The 15,848-nt window shown below is 41.8% G+C and overlaps 2 protein-coding genes across 12 annotated transcripts; one reads left to right on the top strand and one right to left on the bottom strand.

Moving 5' to 3' along the window:
- The first annotated feature begins 4,398 nt into the window (after nucleotides 1-4,398).
- hmga1a (high mobility group AT-hook 1a) lies at nucleotides 4,399-11,149 on the top strand. 10 transcript variants are annotated; one of them, XM_071476873.1, is made up of 5 exons: nucleotides 4,399-4,553; nucleotides 5,624-5,728; nucleotides 6,788-6,868; nucleotides 7,932-7,988; nucleotides 8,864-11,149. In XM_071476873.1, the coding sequence occupies exons 2-5, from the start codon at nucleotides 5,645-5,647 to the stop codon at nucleotides 8,921-8,923; spliced, it is 282 nt and encodes a 93-aa protein (XP_071332974.1). In that variant the 5' UTR covers nucleotides 4,399-4,553; nucleotides 5,624-5,644; the 3' UTR covers nucleotides 8,924-11,149. The 10 variants fall into 10 exon arrangements, with proteins under 10 accessions (XP_071332974.1, XP_071332968.1, XP_071332967.1 ...); XM_071476867.1 differs by having other exon boundaries at nucleotides 4,403-4,553; nucleotides 5,624-5,743; XM_071476866.1 differs by lacking the exon at nucleotides 4,399-4,553 and adding an exon at nucleotides 4,647-4,811 and having other exon boundaries at nucleotides 5,624-5,743.
- On the bottom strand, nucleotides 10,715-15,699 carry smim29 (small integral membrane protein 29). Of its 2 annotated transcripts, none has more exons than XM_071476865.1 (5): nucleotides 15,561-15,699; nucleotides 14,752-15,050; nucleotides 14,551-14,576; nucleotides 14,340-14,445; nucleotides 10,715-13,028 (listed from the first exon to the last, which is right to left on the bottom strand). In XM_071476865.1, the coding sequence occupies exons 2-5, from the start codon at nucleotides 14,857-14,859 to the stop codon at nucleotides 12,960-12,962; spliced, it is 309 nt and encodes a 102-aa protein (XP_071332966.1). In that variant the 5' UTR covers nucleotides 14,860-15,050; nucleotides 15,561-15,699; the 3' UTR covers nucleotides 10,715-12,959. The 2 variants fall into 2 exon arrangements, with proteins under 2 accessions (XP_071332966.1, XP_071332965.1); XM_071476864.1 differs by having other exon boundaries at nucleotides 15,436-15,638.
- Between the last annotated feature and the right edge of the window lie 149 nt (nucleotides 15,700-15,848).

Here is a 15,848-nt window from a genome sequence, read left to right as displayed (position 1 = left end):
CCTAATGGCATGTTGAGCCTGTTGTTGCCAAAGGAAGTTTCAAATATGGCACTGTTTTCACCCTTAAAAATTTCACAGGCTTGAGTCACAGTATGACTGATGTACCCCTTGGATCTCTGTCCAAAAATCTCAGGATGTGGATATGGAACTATTTGAAAAGAGAGTGGAGTGTTGACTCAGTGACCAACGTACGGAGGTGAAATTAGGTAGTGTAAGAACTCCGATTATTCCCTCCATATAGGAGTATCACATAAATACAGTGCTGTGTTCACTAAACAAGCAGCACGCGCTACTTCCTGTGTTTGTGTGAGTCAGATACTACTCATGAGCAGACTGAATCAGCCGGGCCCCATCCCCCGCCCACTAACCTCCATCCGCCCCCTCGCAGAAGTATAAAAGACACCCACACACATATTCCCATCTCCGCCCACCTTGCCTTTCAACTGCTCCTACACTTTTCCTCTCCCCTCCCAACGGATTTTCTCTCCCTGTCCCTCTCTGCTACTCCTTTCTCCCCCTCCTTTTTTTTTTCCTCATCCCCTCTTTGGAGGACGAGAGGGAGGATGTGAGTGGCGTGTGCGTATGTGTGTGTTAGTCATGTTCAGGCTCATCCTGGGCCAGCAGCACAAGCAGGGGGAAACCCAGGCACAGGCAGGAATAGGATGTTTTGTCCACATCTGTTAGTTGGTTTGGCTGCAGCACTCTTGCGGTTTACACAGCGCCTAAAAATGGATTGCTAGAATGAGCAAGAGAGTGTGCTGGAGGGGAAGACGGATGAACATATAGGAGGAGGGGGAAAGGGCAGAAGGACATAGGTGGGGGGAGGGGTGAGCATGCCAAAGTGGGCCAAGACCCCCCCCCCTCCTCATAGTTAATAGGATTCTGTCTGCCCTGAGCTGCTGCAGAGTTCATGAGCCAGGAGACGGCTCTGAAGAGGGCGTCTGATGTGGAAGTGTTTGTCTCCTGTAAGATTTGATTAGCATTTCAATTCAAACTGACTCATGTTTTTTTTTTTGTTTTGTTTTTTTTTTGTTTGTTTGTTTTTGTGCCACAGGTGAGGATCTGATCATTCCGATACAGCAAAAATGTATTTATGTACAGTTAGTCTGTGAAAGGGCGGCATTTTGATTTACCATCATTAAAATCTGCACACCTAAAAACTGTTGTAAAAACAGTTTGAGAATTACTTTTTGATAAGATGCCTGTTTTATTATTCAAGGAAGTTCAATTCCATCCTTTGAAATTAATCAGTCTTTGACAGTGACATGGACTAAAGTGTTTTATAGCCTCCTCAAATTGCCGATATGATTATGTCCTTTATCTGTACAGTGATAATGTTTGATTCCCTGCAGCATTTTGTGCTTGTTGGGGATCATCGAAATTAAGCACATGAAATATTAAATGATGAGAACTGCTCTGGAAGGGCATTACAAATTTTAATTGAATTTGTAAAATCGCGGTCTCAAATTTCAAGACCATCATCTCGATTTATCCTGAATTGCCAGTTTATTAGGAACACCTACCTAAACTTAAGCAATCCTGCAATAAATCCTACTTATATGACAGTTTTAATGTTCAGTTTTTGTTGCAACTGTTTCAGAGAGGTGTTAATTCAATTGTGTGATTGTTTTAGAGGGTGTATTTTGTGGCACTGTTGAGTTGTATTGCTTTATACTGATGTGTTTCTATTATTTTGTTCACCACTTTTCCCTCATCCATCAGTGAGATTTGGCTAAATAACAGAAACACCTCTTTGTATAATGCAGCACAGTTCAACAGCTCCACAACTGCAACCTTCAAAAATGATCAACAGTTCCGTTTTAACAACAATTTTAATAAAGACTAAGCATTATATCTTATTCCAGTACGTGTCATATTAGACTGCATTAGTTTTAGCTAGGTGTACCCAATAAACTGGCAAATGAGTGAATAAGACAAGATAAAACATCGTTCTGGTCTGTCATCACTTTGTAGTATCTGCGGTAATTGTACAATATTTGTGAGCTGTTTTGGTTCACACTTGCTAACATGCTAAAATGCTAACTTTTTTTTTTTTTTTTTTGCATCATTACCAATCGGTCACAGTATCCAGTCCCCTCATCAGTCTCCAGGTGGTGCCAGAGGTGGAGGACGACATTCCTCACACAAACACACAGGGAATGGTCCTCATTCCCTGTCTTCATCCACATACTGAGGGGCAGGGTATGGCAAGGATGTGTGAGGGTGTGGGGGATGGGGCTGAAGTAGTTGTGGAAGATAGAGAGGAAGGAAGTGAATAGGGTGAGAAATGGGGAGGGAAGGGGTGGCATGCAAGGCAAGCACATGCTGAGCAGAACATTGGACTCATTGAGAAAAGCGCTCTCTCCATTCATACTCTACCCAATCCCCCTTTCACCAAACTCTCCCTCTTCTCATCATGTAAGTACAGTACATTGATATCTGTGTGCTATCTGCAGATAACCAAGTAATTCAATGTGTTTGTGTACATCCAGTCATTAGAGATCAGCCCTGACAAAACAGATAGAGAGGTGAAAAACACACAGATGACGGCATACTGCCTGTAGTTTCAACTACTTTCAGGTCACTCTACATTCTCAGTATCCGTTTTCAACTGCATAGTAGAGGACCCATCAACTCCAGATGGGCAGTTCATTTACATCAGAAACCCTCGTGTGAAAGCACCAGTAGGTGGTTTGATTGGAGCGCAGTTTGTGGAGTGTTTCTATACCACCACGCCTTGTCTCCTCTGAATCTACCACACCTATGCAACAGACATCGGATGTTTATCTATTTAAAATATAAACGTGGGCACACCAATGCCTGATAGGGGCAGCATGGAGGGTCTACCTGTGTCTATATGAATAAAAGAGGCAGCAGTAGTAGACAAGTTACTTTTATTACTTGTTAATTGACCCAGAGCTAAAATTAGGATTAAATTATGTTGTATAGTGTATGGAGAATTCAAACTCACTTGTAATTGAGGGTAAAGATAACTTTATATTTACATGTAACGTTACAATGGGATAATTGAGTGGTTTCATTGTGAGTATGTGTATTGTGTATTGAATGAACTTCCACTGAAATAATTGAGTATCACTAAACTTGAAATCACATCTATCACAGACCACACATTGTGTGTTATTGCCTGCTCACCAGAGGCATCAGAAATTCAGCAACTGCACAGTCATTTCAAGTGAGTAATTAGCAAGGAGCAGAGGAGTAATCTTTACTTCCTTTAGTGGTTTCATTATATTTGAGTTGTTTTTTTTCCCCCCTGAAACTATTTGAACCCTGGCTTCTCAACTCAGCCATCCAGTAAAGTCATTTTTTCAGTCCCCTACCCAAGTTAAGCAGCATTAACAGTGAAATAGCATAAAATGCCACAAATCAGAATAAGACAGAGCTGTGATTATAAAATTATAAATAGAATTTCTGAAACAATCGGTTAAGATTTAATCCTACATAGCACCTTACTGCAACACAAGAGCTGTCTAAAAGTACTGTAATATATAAATAAAGACCAATCTCAATCAGTAACTCAATCACACTATCACAACAAGATTTTAAAAACACTGGTTCACAAACTGGGGGTCGGTACCCCACCAAGGGGTAACAAAATATGTATCAAGGGTCATGAGACAAATGATTGGACAGGAAAGTCATAAAATTGACATTTACTGTAAATAATATTTTTTCCACTATTTCTCAAACATTAGCTTTTTTGCAGTAAATATTTCCTTTCAACAAATTACAAAAATAATCCCTTTTTGCTTGATTTGGTTATAACTCATTGACATATCCAGCTGTTGAGGATAGGGTTGCTGTTACACATTGCTTCATTTTGATTAAGCTAATTTTTTTTTAAGTCTGAGTGAAATATGAGTAAAGCACTTCAGCTTGAAGAAGAAGTATTTTCCACATAGATGGCGAATGGATGGGTGTAACAACAAAATCTACTCAGGTACAGCTTTGATACTGTACTTCAGTACATTTTTCAGAATTACATACATATACATATTGAATCCATCTCGCAATTAAGTATTTTGACATTGTGACATTGCTCATTTTACCCAGGTAAAGGATTTAAATACTTCCTCCACCACTGTGGAAGAAACAAGAAATGCCTTCCTGGGCTTAAAGCTGTCTTGTGTTTACATTGGGGGAAGTCATAGTCCACTCACCATCACTGTGGAGACTGTGGTATGTACTGTTGACTACATGCTCACAGCTCCAGAGGCAACTAATTCTCTTTTTCATTTGATGAACGTGTATTCTGTAACTTCTAGACATGCTTTTTGGTGTTTTGGGATCAGACCTGGGGAATAAAAGGATCCAGGAGAGGGGAGGGGAGGAGGCGGGGGGGGGGGGCTCTTCTAGTACTGTTGGTGGCCCATTTATCATATCTCCGCCTCCAGTGTTCCGTTCCCATGAGGGCGGCTCTTTAAATCGCCCCAAACCTCCTCCTGACTGGCGCCTTTTTCCCTTTATCTGAACGGGAGAAGACACACGTGCTATTTATAGGACGCCGTTGGAATAAACTTCTCAACCTGCTGGTAAAAAAAAAAAAAAAAAAAAAAAAAAAATTAAGCCTTTTTTTTCTTTTAAAAGTCTGTCCTCTTCCTTTTCTAATTCATAACTGTTTTTTGTTTTTTGTTTTTTTTTTTTATCGCTGCATGAGCTGGGATTTTAAAGGGGCGGGCTGTGTGTTCTCTGACGAATAAAAGCTGTAGCCTATAGATCGGTGCAAGGCTTTTAACCGGGTACAAGCAGCCAGCCTTAAAGGAAACACAGATTATAAGCGAGCGATCACGGTGAGTGCAAGAAACGCGACGGCGAGCGGGTGAGACGTTGCATGCTCGGCCATCGAGGACCGATTTCAATGCATTTTACAGAGCTGGAGCTCCGGCAGAGAGGAAGCTGCATGCTTTAAACGTGAAGCCGTCTTTTGTTGCCTTGGCCCGGGCTTTCGCTGCCGCAAATGAACCCAACCACCTCTCTCGCTTGCATTTTCTTTGCCCCTCTTTTTTTTTTTTTTTTTTTTTTTAAACAAAAAAAAAAAAAACAAGAGAAAAGAAAAACGCAAGCGTCCATGCAGGCGAGTGCTCCAGCCTGCAAATCCCACCGAGCACACACCAGCCATTGTATGTATATGTGTGTGTGTCGGTGGACATGTCTCCATGGCCCCGGCGTGCAGACATGCTGTAAGATAGTTTCATGCGCAGGCCCGATTACTGGCCACAACAAGCACAGCAAACGGGGCCTCGAAACATGGTTGGTACGGGAAGGGAGCGTCGGGTTCAGTGGTGTTTTGCAGATTTGTGCGGCCTCCGTCCGTTTGCCGAGTCCCAGCAAAATCATGCGAGCCGGTTTGATGTCAATCCCTTGTTTGTGTGGCACCGTCGGCCGTGTAACGGAGCGCAGATGAGACAGAAATAGACCTGGAAATAAGCGCGGATTAATTGAGTTAAACGCGTTACCGGTGTGGGCCCTGTCATTTTTGGTTTGTTGTTGCGGTCAGCGAGTTTAAAAGCCCGAGTGTTTTCTGTGTGTGTGTGAGTGTGAGTGTGTGTGAGCTCGACGTCTTGCCTTTCAGCAGACCTGACCGGTGTGATTTATTTTCTAGGTCTGAAAAGCTAAAGCAAACATGAGCGACAAGGAGACAGTCTCACCGAAAGAGAAGGAGGCAACAGAGAAGAGGGGGCGTGGAAGACCCCGTAAGCAGCCCCAGGTAAAAACCTCTGACGTAAGTAATGCCAATATTTTTCTTAAGTTTGATGTCAAAGTGTGTCAATGGGGTTTACATGTCTGTATGAGCATATCACCCGCCTAAAGCACACCAAGAATAGACCTTTGTGTTAAAGCAAGGGAGGTGTGAAGCCAGACTGGCAAAACACACTGGTAGCTCACATCTGTTCCAGCTGATGCTCAGGTAGATGTTATTGCAGCTCAGGTGCTCATGCATATCCATGTCATAAGCCCCTTGCCATTCTACCAAGCCCTGAGTGAAATCAAGAATCAGATATGCCTGCAACAAGGCCGTGTGACCGCTTGCTCACCCCTTATCAGTGTAAGTGTAGACATCTACAACAAACTTCCTGTGTGTCTCACCTGGTTTGTAAGCAACCTGTAACCCAACACCTTTAAACCAGTTCTAACCCCCACCCCTTCACAACACACATCTGCTCGTCATGTAATGGGTGACAAAGCAGCGTGTGAGCACAGACTGGCTCATATAGCTGTCACTCAGCGGTGTGCTTTAGTATTGAATTGCTTGGTTGCTATGAGCTGCAGTTGTAAACGCGCTAGAAATGCAATAGGAGACGTTTCTGCCATGACAGAGCTTACAACCGCAGATTATCATATGAATAGGATATCCCCCCCCTCATACTGAATTTACCTTGCATTTTTGAGCTGGTGGTAATCCCCTAAATTTTGACTCAGATAGTTCCCCTTTTACGCCTTGGTGTGGCTGCTTGACGTGTTTTAGTCTGTACTTTCTCTTAGATGGTGTTTAAGCTCGGCTTTCTGGACATTTCATGTAGTCATAGTTTGTTTCTGTGTCAGACCATGACAACCGGTGGCTATAACCACCTGTCAGCCTTTTAGAGTACATGTCAGTTGTACTGACCTTGAAAAGTGAACTTTATGTCCATGTCTAGCATGTACAGCTGTATCCATGCCCATATACTTATTGTGCTCTGATTCAGATTCAAATTAAGTGTACATTGTGAAAACATTAGGCATTTTTGGAGTATGCTAACTTTATTGTGACTGTCTTGATTGTCAGGAACCAAGTGGATCCCCTACTCCAAAGAGGCCCAGAGGACGGCCGAAGGGCAGCAAAAACAAGAGTACCGGCAAGGGCAAAGTAAGTCGATGCTGTCTGCAGGCATGTTTTCGCATGCTGACAAATCATGATTTCAGCAGCAGCTAACATGCATCCTGAACCGGATGTCGCCGGTGCCAAGAAAGACAGACACAGCTTCACAATGACACTGCACATGGCATTCATCGTCCCATCTTCTCTTGCGACCGTTTCCTTTTTCTAACCCCCGGTTCTTGTTGGTTGATGAACATTTTAACGGTAGCTAACCTCATCCTCTTAAAAGGATGTCCTGCTGTTACTTATGATATATCGGTTGGCTGCAATTTAGCTGTTTCCCCCCTGGTGTCAGAAATAGCCTGGCTAGGGTTTCCCATTGTAAAGGCCTTGGTTTACTGCCTTACTTTTTTTTGAGTGATGCTCAGTCTGTACTTCCTGTCCTCCAGCTTCCTGCAGCTTGTCATGCACAGTGCGGTGCAGGTGCAGAGGCCGCAAGACTGTTTCCAAGCTGACACTAAGCACCCCTCCGCCCCCACCCAGCACACAGCCCTAGTTCTTCTCTGCCTGTCGTCTCCATAGCAACAACTGATTTTCTCCCTCGCCCCAACCCTGCAGCTCCCCCGTGCGCTCTGCCTTCACTGCTATGTATGGGAAAGGGAGAAGGAGAGAGGGAGAGTAGAATGTGCATACATGTATGATATAGGTTTAGCAGCGAGGGCCGAGCTGCAGAGGGTTTGTGTCTCTGCTCAGTTCCACCAGCTGTCTCTGAGCCTCAGACCAGGTGGCCAGCGAACTGGAGTGCCCTGTGTGCAGTTCCTGTCGGCCTTCCAGATAATAGCCAATGAACCCAATGCCCCCTTTCCATCTGTCTTATTGCAGATGTACTACTGCCATCTGCAGGCAGCTAGAGGCAGAGCTCTTTATGGATTGTTTATACCACAGGTTTTTGCACTGTTTTTTTTTTTTTTTTTTTTTTTTTTTTCCTCCCAAAAAGTCTTGGCTATAACTGAGCAAATCAGCAGGTCACTGAGCCTGAAGATCACAGCTAAATGCATTGTCGGGGCCCCACCCCATCACCCCATTAACTTTGCACTGTTTTCTTTCACAGAAGGCAACAGCACCCCCATCTACAGGGGGAAAACGCAGGGGAAGACCTAAGAAGGAGGTAAGATAAGAATCGTTGGACAAACAGTGATCACATTTGTTAAACCATTCCTCTCTCAATTGAATTATGATTGGTATGACTGTCTGCAGGGCGAAATTGCATTTTCCTAATTCCTCCGCCTGCCTCCTTCCTCTCAGACAAGTCGTTTTTACTCATCACAGCTATTTTGGTTCTTGTGTTCATTTAGAGCAGCTTTTTGGTCACACAAAGTCCCTACCTGCTCGTGCTGAACGGCAAATCTGTACCTGCACGACAGTTTTCACCCTAAAGATTGCTCTTTAATCCAATAACATGATTATCATTTTATTTTTATTTTTGAACATTTTGTAACTCTGCAAAACAAGTTGCCAGACCATACACAGCCAGTCAAAAAAGCATGTGTTTAATCTCGGGCGAACTTGTGGTCTTGTAGTAACATTCTGTCATGTGCATGAGTGGTTAGGGCGTACTCTGAAAGAAGTCTGGATTGCATTAGTCACAGAAAGGAATGACCCAAAGTTACCCTCCTAACTAGCCCTCTCATTTTTATGAATGAACATCTTTGGCAGCAGCAGTGAGTGTGAGGAGGAAAGGCAAGAGAGCAAAAAGCAGGATGCCTCATCGTGACTCACCACTCTTATGAATCACTTTTCACTACCGATTGCTCACCCTTCCCCTGGGTGTTCTTCATGCCACAGCGGTTTATCAAAAATATTTATAACGTTTTTTTTTTTTTTTTTTCATGGTAGTACTTGTTGGGTTATTAAAAGAAAACAGTCACGTTGCGATATTAATCACAGACAGCTATAGTTTGCTATACTTGAGGAGCATTTTCCTTTAAGGTTGTAGTTAAGGCCTCACTCTTAATTTATTTTTATTTTTTTTCCCCATCACAGGAAAAGGAAGAAAAGGCGTCCCAAGAATCATCTGAGGAAGAGGAGGAGGAGGACCAGTAATTCACAACGCATGCTACCTCACTCAACATACTGACTTACTGTTAACCAGAACTGGGCTGTATCTCCAACACCAGTGCCACCACATGACCACTGTTCACGACAAAGCCCTCTTTGCCAGACGGAGGGTTAACACAGTACATATATCATGCAACAGCACTGGATAGAACGATGGACCTTGCTCAAGCATAGATCTAAGAATTACATGACAGGTAACAGCCCTTTTCTCTACATGTCATGTTATCACAAGTCTTTTATACTGGACAAAGGTGTGCTCCAAGGAGCCTGGACGTTTCCGTTTTTCCCCTAAAGATGGTTTGTAGGACATTTTCTCTGCTTAATGTTACTTATTTGTTGTACCCGCATCTGAGATGGTAGGGCATATAGAGTTTTCTCCATGTTTTGTACTGGACAAAGGTGAATTTTACCTAAACTTACCTAATTTTTTTTTCTTCTTCTTCTTCTTTTGGGAAGGGGGGGTCGTTTTGTGTGTTCGTGTGAAGTGGTTAACCTATCCATTGCATTGTATTCTAGATGGAGTTGAGCTTCAGCGTATAGGATGAGAATAGGTAACTGATGGTAGAAGTTTTTCTTTTATTTTTGTCTTCTCCTTCCCATGTCTAATCTGCGTAACTGATTTCACCTCGTCTCACCAATAAAGCAGAATCATCTGTACCAGCTTTGCCCTCCCCCCTCCTCCCTTCTGTAGGACAGTGTAGATCTAGTTCTGCTTCTCAAACTTCCTTCTCAGTCCTCAGCGTGTAGTGGGGAGATGTAAAGTGTATCCTTAGTAATCAGAATAGTCTGATCAGACTTACTGTTTTGTTCCTTCGGGTTACATACCATTTTAAAAAAACAACAAAAAAAACATGAGTGTGCTGCTTTTCATGTTATAATAAAACTCAAATCTTTTTGGTATAATGTGTGTTTTTAAGGATAGGGTTGGCAGAGTTCTAGGCTGAGAGCATCAGTGTCATTTCTTCAGGGAGCTTTTACAAATGCTGTTACATTGGTGTCTTTGTCTTCACATGGTCCTCAGTTTCCAAGCGCTCACTCAATCACTCGTTAAGGCAAATTGCAATTGGTCAAACAAGGAGTTTGATTGTAATAGAGGATAGTTGGTGGCACTACTATCCAACAGGGCTGTACGTTTTTTTTCATTCCATCTCGCTCTCACTGCTTCACCTGGCTTGGTCCTTCTGTCATCACTTAGTACAGTAATATACTTTTCTTAGTCTTTTTGAAGATGTGTGTTTTATGACGTCTGCTACAGGAAAAAAAGATGTTTGTGTGTACTTCTAAGTGTCAGGGAACCCGCGGTCACAGTCCACTTAACTGGGTTTTTCCACACACCTAAGCTGCTACAACCTCAGTTACGAAACCCGGAAAACTGCAAACAGGCGATACAAGGCCTGGGATTTCATACCTCACTCAACAGCTTACTTTACCATATAATTGCATTTTAACTGGTTTTCTGTTGTTTTAAATGTAACCTCTGGCATGAGATGGAAAGATGTCGTTATTACAAAGTTTGTGGGTTTTTTTTTTCTTTGTTTTGGGTCTTTTTTTTTTTTTTTTTTTTTTTTTTTTTTAAACCTGACTGTAATAAGGTATCTAAGATGTCAAGTGTGTGATTGTGTGCTTATGCAACACGTCTTGGCTCATTCATAACCAGAGCTTGCAGACAGGTTGTTTTTAAATGTGTGAAGCAAGTCAGGGAAGACCTGTCAGCTTGACAACTGTGTTCGCTGACTGTGGTAGATTAGCAGGTGTGTTTTTATCCTTTTTAAAAAAAAAAAAAAAAAAATCTTCTGGTGCACTGAAATGTTGGTTCAGATTTTCATGGACAAATGTTTGTGTGTTTGTGATAGACTGGGCGCTCTTTCCACGTAACTGTTCTGTTGGCCACCGTGTGTTCGGCACTACCACACACAGCCACCTTATTCGCCATATTCGTACAACGGTCATACCATGGTCATTTCATGTCCTTTTTTTTTTTTTTTTTTTTTTTTTTTCTCTTCCCCCAGCATCCTCCAATTACTCTTGACAACATCAGTGTCATTCTACATACCAACATCTTACATCCGTTCATTTATATACTGTAAACTCAACAGGATGGGATCATTCTTTTTAATGTACACCGTATATAAATGTACAATGTCTATATTTCTATGGTGCCCTACAACAATTTGTATCAGAAATGGTCAATAAAGAGAATTTTCTTTGTCATCTTCTGTCACTTTGCCTTGCATGTATCCATGTTCCATGTTAAAACATTATCTGTCCAAAGGCTCGAGAACATGCAGGTTGATGTTGAATTGTGTATTTTTTTTATTTTATTTTTTTTAAAGATGACTTGGCTAATGGAAATGACAATTAAAATACACAGACAGACAAAGTTATATTACTTTATTTACATCTTTAAGTCAGCCTTATCCAATCTCTCTAAGCAACAATGGTACAACAATCTGAAAAGTAAAACTTCATAACAGTGCAGCCATTAACATTTCCATCAGTAGTTCTTCTTCAGTAGTAGTTCTTGACTTCTCAAGTGCAACCTGAAATCAGAGCGCTCCATGAAAAGTTCACCAGTGTGAAGAATGAATGTCATATGATCAAACATTTGAACAGTTTAAAGTGTGAATGGCCCATTTCATACTTTTTTTTTTTTTTTTTTTTTTAAATGTGAAAAAAAGCTGTCTCGATAAATGCATAGAAAATTAACAGACATAAAAATGGCAGAGGAGCATGTTCAAGCAAGAGGTTTTCCAAGTCCAGGATGACCACAGGAAACATCTCCTACATGGAAGCTCATTCTCCTTCTGAAGCACCTTTAGATGTCATACCTGATAACATCACAAGTTTTGAGCATTAGCTGTCCATTACAATACATGAATTATTGAGTGGCGTGTTATTCCCCCTCAAGGACAGTTTAACGGCTCTATTGTTCTTAGTTTACATTCACAAATGCAAGGCAAATAAAGGTCAGAAAAGGTAACAATTCATCAAGGAAAAAAAAAAAAGCGAGGTTTCCTGAGTGCTGATACAGTCAGACCTATGGCATTCATCTGAACAGATTCTTCTGCTGGAGGTAAATGTGTGCTGGTGCCACGCCTTCTGGACAGGACATTTTTTGGGCACTAGTCACAACTCATTTTGGGAATGAGAGGAGGTTGGTGTTATTTACTTTCATAACTGGCTTTTCATGCCTTTGATAAGAGTCACAGGATTTGGCTAAACCACAAAAAGATCCAGATCATCCGGCAGCTAGTGAAGTTCTGAGCAAATTAAAACCATAGAGGGTGGTGTTCAACCTTTTGACTCAAATGAAACAGAAAATTTACCACACCTAATTTTAACGGCTAATTCTAATTTTATCAATTTAAAGCTTTGAAGTTAACTCTTTTTGGAAGTGGTATTTCAGTGTTTCATGGCAACAAATGTGACTGATGAGCACCGACAGCATTTCATCACAAGAGACCATATTCATTTTTACTGCAATGAAAGTGACCTCTCCACAACAGGCGGTCCAGGCAATGATCACAAACCACCTCGCAGCAGAAGTGATGATTTTCAACTAGTGCAGAACATTCGTACTCTTACCACAGCCCCTGGATTATAGTCAGTACAAATGCCTACTGCAACCCACAGAATAGAACTGCTTGCCACTTGTCACCCACAACGTCATATATGTAAACAACAAAGTGCACCTCCAGGAACCTGTATCTTCAGATGTTCCACCTTTCTTAACTTTGAGTCATGTCACTGAATACAAGAGTAAAACCAAGTCTGAATAAATAATTTCAAATAAATAAGTTTAAGGTACTACGTCTGTTAGGCACACAGGATTGGCATCAGAACCTCACAAATGAACAGTCACTCTTTACACAAAAAGAAAAATGCTGACTGTTGCTGATGGACGCCAAACGGTAATAAAGAAAAACAGTAAAAGACTTGTGCATGACTCTCTAAATGACTGATCTCTGTGGCTGGAGGTCGTCTCCACACTGACAATGTCCGATGCCATGGTTTACTGCTATCATGCATTGACGTCTTTGGCCAGAAGAGGGCGTCGCTGTTGATAACTTCTGGCCCAACCTTGTACAATCTGAGGACATAAAATCCAAAGTGCATGGTTTAGATTAGCTCAGTAATTTTTGAATCCACTGGTGTAATATGGTTTTAAATGAGGATGTGTGAAGCAGTTCACCCAAATCACACAAACAAATATTTCCTCACATTCCCAGTGATACAAAGCCATGATGTGATTCATCATCATGGCCGCCCGACCTTCATTTCTCATAATTCAAATGAGAACAGGAAAAAAATGAGCAAACAAAGAAAAAAACTGTACAGCAATTTGTCCTTCAAGAGGCCATGCCATGGTTACTGAGGAGATCAATCCACTGACCTCTGAAGAGTTTTCATTGGAACTACTTTCTACAAAAGAAATAGTTCCAGTGAAGTGAAAAGTCTTGACAAAGGATTTTGTGGATTATCCTCAATAATAGGGATGGAAAGGCAGGCTGCTGTTGAGTTTTTAAGCATCACAAATGAATTCACTCACAAAGCCTAACTAGATACAACCAAACCCTCGCAGCAGTGGTGTGATCTGGGCAAACTCACCCTTTAATAATAGCCTCTTAAACCAATACAGAACTTGACATGATGACATTGTTTTTCCAGTTTAACATTTTCTCAACTGTGGAGTAACTTTGCCAATGGTAAGTATTGCCACCTAGTGTTTCCCACGGCACAGTGCGTGATTTTTGACTGGAAATAATCAAGCCAATAATTTAATTTCAACAGTGTTTTTCTCACCGTAGCCACATATTTCTATTTCTAAACGAGAGTACTTGTACCATGAGGAGCATCAGTTCATCCAATATCACATGACAAATTTCATGTGGAAAGAAATGTATCTGTTCAGTGAAGAGATCCTAAAACTAGCCACTAACTGCTATTGCGGAGGAATTGAGACTTGTACGTACAATGAGTATAGGAACCTTTTTACTACACTACTACTACTACTATTTGCATCTTTGTTTTTATGTGGAAGAGGAAGAGACTGACCAATTGGGGAACTACTGATCTGTTAAAGTGAATTATGCAACCAAGGACAAAAACACAGTGAAACAAAATACAATGTAAGAACACAAGGCATCAGTAGACATGTCTTCAATCCATCTTTGTGGAAAGCGTCGTCAGTTAGAGTAAGATCCTGCACGCTTAACCCAACCCTGCACAATTGGAAATATCATTTGTTCATATTGACTTATGTGTCATGACTTAATTTCTAAATTATAAAATTATAGATTATACTCTCCATCTGATTTCATACCAGCAAACTGTCCCACGGGTTAAAACGTCTCAGAGAACAAAACACTGGAAAAGTTACAAAACCAGTGGTGCATCATACCCGTGTGTCCTCTTCTCTCCACAACATTTCCTGTTCGGCTTCATTAAGCTCCTCTGAAGGATCGTATGTGTAAACTGGCAAAAGCTGATGACGAAGTCTGTCAATTCTGCAGGACAAAATGAAAAGAAATCAAGCCGTGATTAATGAGTCACACTGACACACAGAAGGGAAGCAAACGTTTTGCTGTGACATCAGTGATTAAAAGTCTTACCTCCTTTTCTTACGGATATACATGACCTGAAACAGACAATACAAAGAGTATTATATAAATTGTGTATTAGTAGGTATATCAATTGTAGCTTATCAGTGACTAATTTCTGCCATAAATTAATGGTAGTAATACCACTGACTCTCTTTTCAGCAAGTCAGCGTTGTGTAAGTCGCCCCATTGCCATCCAGCCCAACAACTCACCACAGCTGCAGCTATTCCAATGATGGTGATGAGGAAAAATGGCACCAACACATAGCTGACTGCCACATCCCCATTTATAATGGGAGGGGGCTGAGTAGTGCTGTTCATTGCATATGTTCAGGAAAGGGGGACACAGGGGGCTGCCTGTGCAAGGCCTTTACAAGCAGCGAACCCCCTCCCTGTGGCAGACACTGTGCAGTGGCTCTCTCCTCAAGCTGCGCCTTTGCTGTTTATGCCTCATCCTTGTCGTTCATGTGACTTCCACATGGTATCACTGACCTCCCTAATCAGCGAGAAATCTGACACAACACGGAATGAGAAGAATTTGCACACAGTTAGAAGCACATCAAGGAAGTTGTAAATGAATGTGGTGGTGAGAAAATATATGTCCCGCCAAGTTGCCTGTTAAACTGGCAAACATGATGCAAGTTTTACACGTTCAGATGGACCAATTCAGCACAATACACAGTTAATGTCGTTAGCAAGTCTCATACGAGCCACTGTATCTGCTGATGTGCCCGGGTAACTGCTAACCACCCAAATTAAGACACAGTTACGCTGCTGTCGATTAACTTCTCCTTTTAAAAAGCCCCACACAGACCCGACGGCAGTGAATCAATGACCCAGCGTCTGTAGCTACACAAACATAGCTACCGTTAGCTACACCAGGAGATGACAACGCACCTGACAAGTTGTTGTTTTTTTTTTTTTGCAAACACAAGCTGAAGCAAACCCTCCGTATCAAAACGACGTTGATTTCTAAAGAGCTACAGGACATCTGTTTATTGCAAATCCCAGTAGATTCTCACCCACTGAACCAGGTGCAACGCTTCTATTTCCACCGACGTTGTGTTGCGGTTCTCAAGCAGCTTGTCTTTCAGCAGCAGCAGCAACAACAACAACACTTCCGGTCTGAGTCCTTCACAGTAAATGCGTCGGTCAGGACCACGCAAAACTACGGAAGCCCATTGCATCCACAAACACACACACACACACACACACACGAAAAAACCAAAAAACAAACGTGTCTCGTTATTCTGACTAATGATCTCATAATTAAACGATAAAAGTGTTCACCTGAGTGAACAGATGTAAAC

The sequence above is a fragment of the Trachinotus anak genome, unplaced genomic scaffold, assembly GCF_046630095.1.
Source record: "Trachinotus anak isolate AG129_WGS33_773 ecotype Australia unplaced genomic scaffold, CSIRO_AGI_Tana_v1 ptg000004l, whole genome shotgun sequence".
Taxonomy (NCBI): domain Eukaryota; kingdom Metazoa; phylum Chordata; class Actinopteri; order Carangiformes; family Carangidae; genus Trachinotus; species Trachinotus anak.
This window is presented reverse-complemented; position numbering and strand designations above follow the sequence as displayed.

What these genes read in the sequence shown, in the direction of transcription:
- hmga1a (XM_071476867.1), top strand. Translation starts at nt 5,645, where the DNA reads ATGAGCGACAAGGAGACAGTCTCACCGAAAGAGAAGGAGGCAACAGAG. An exon ending in AGAGTACCGGCAAGGGCAAA is followed by an intron (nt 6,869 to 7,931) that starts GTAAGTCGATGC and finishes TTTCTTTCACAG; the next exon opens with AAGGCAACAGCACCCCCATC. An exon ending in GGGGAAGACCTAAGAAGGAG is followed by an intron (nt 7,989 to 8,863) that starts GTAAGATAAGAA and finishes TCCCCATCACAG; the next exon opens with GAAAAGGAAGAAAAGGCGTC.
- smim29 (XM_071476865.1), bottom strand. Translation starts at nt 14,859, where the DNA reads ATGAACAGCACTACTCAGCCCCCTCCCATTATAAATGGGGATGTGGCA. An exon ending in TTGGAATAGCTGCAGCTGTG is followed by an intron (nt 14,577 to 14,751) that starts GTGAGTTGTTGG and finishes TGTCTGTTTCAG; the next exon opens with GTCATGTATATCCGTAAGAA. An exon ending in TATATCCGTAAGAAAAGGAG is followed by an intron (nt 14,446 to 14,550) that starts GTAAGACTTTTA and finishes TTTGTCCTGCAG; the next exon opens with AATTGACAGACTTCGTCATC.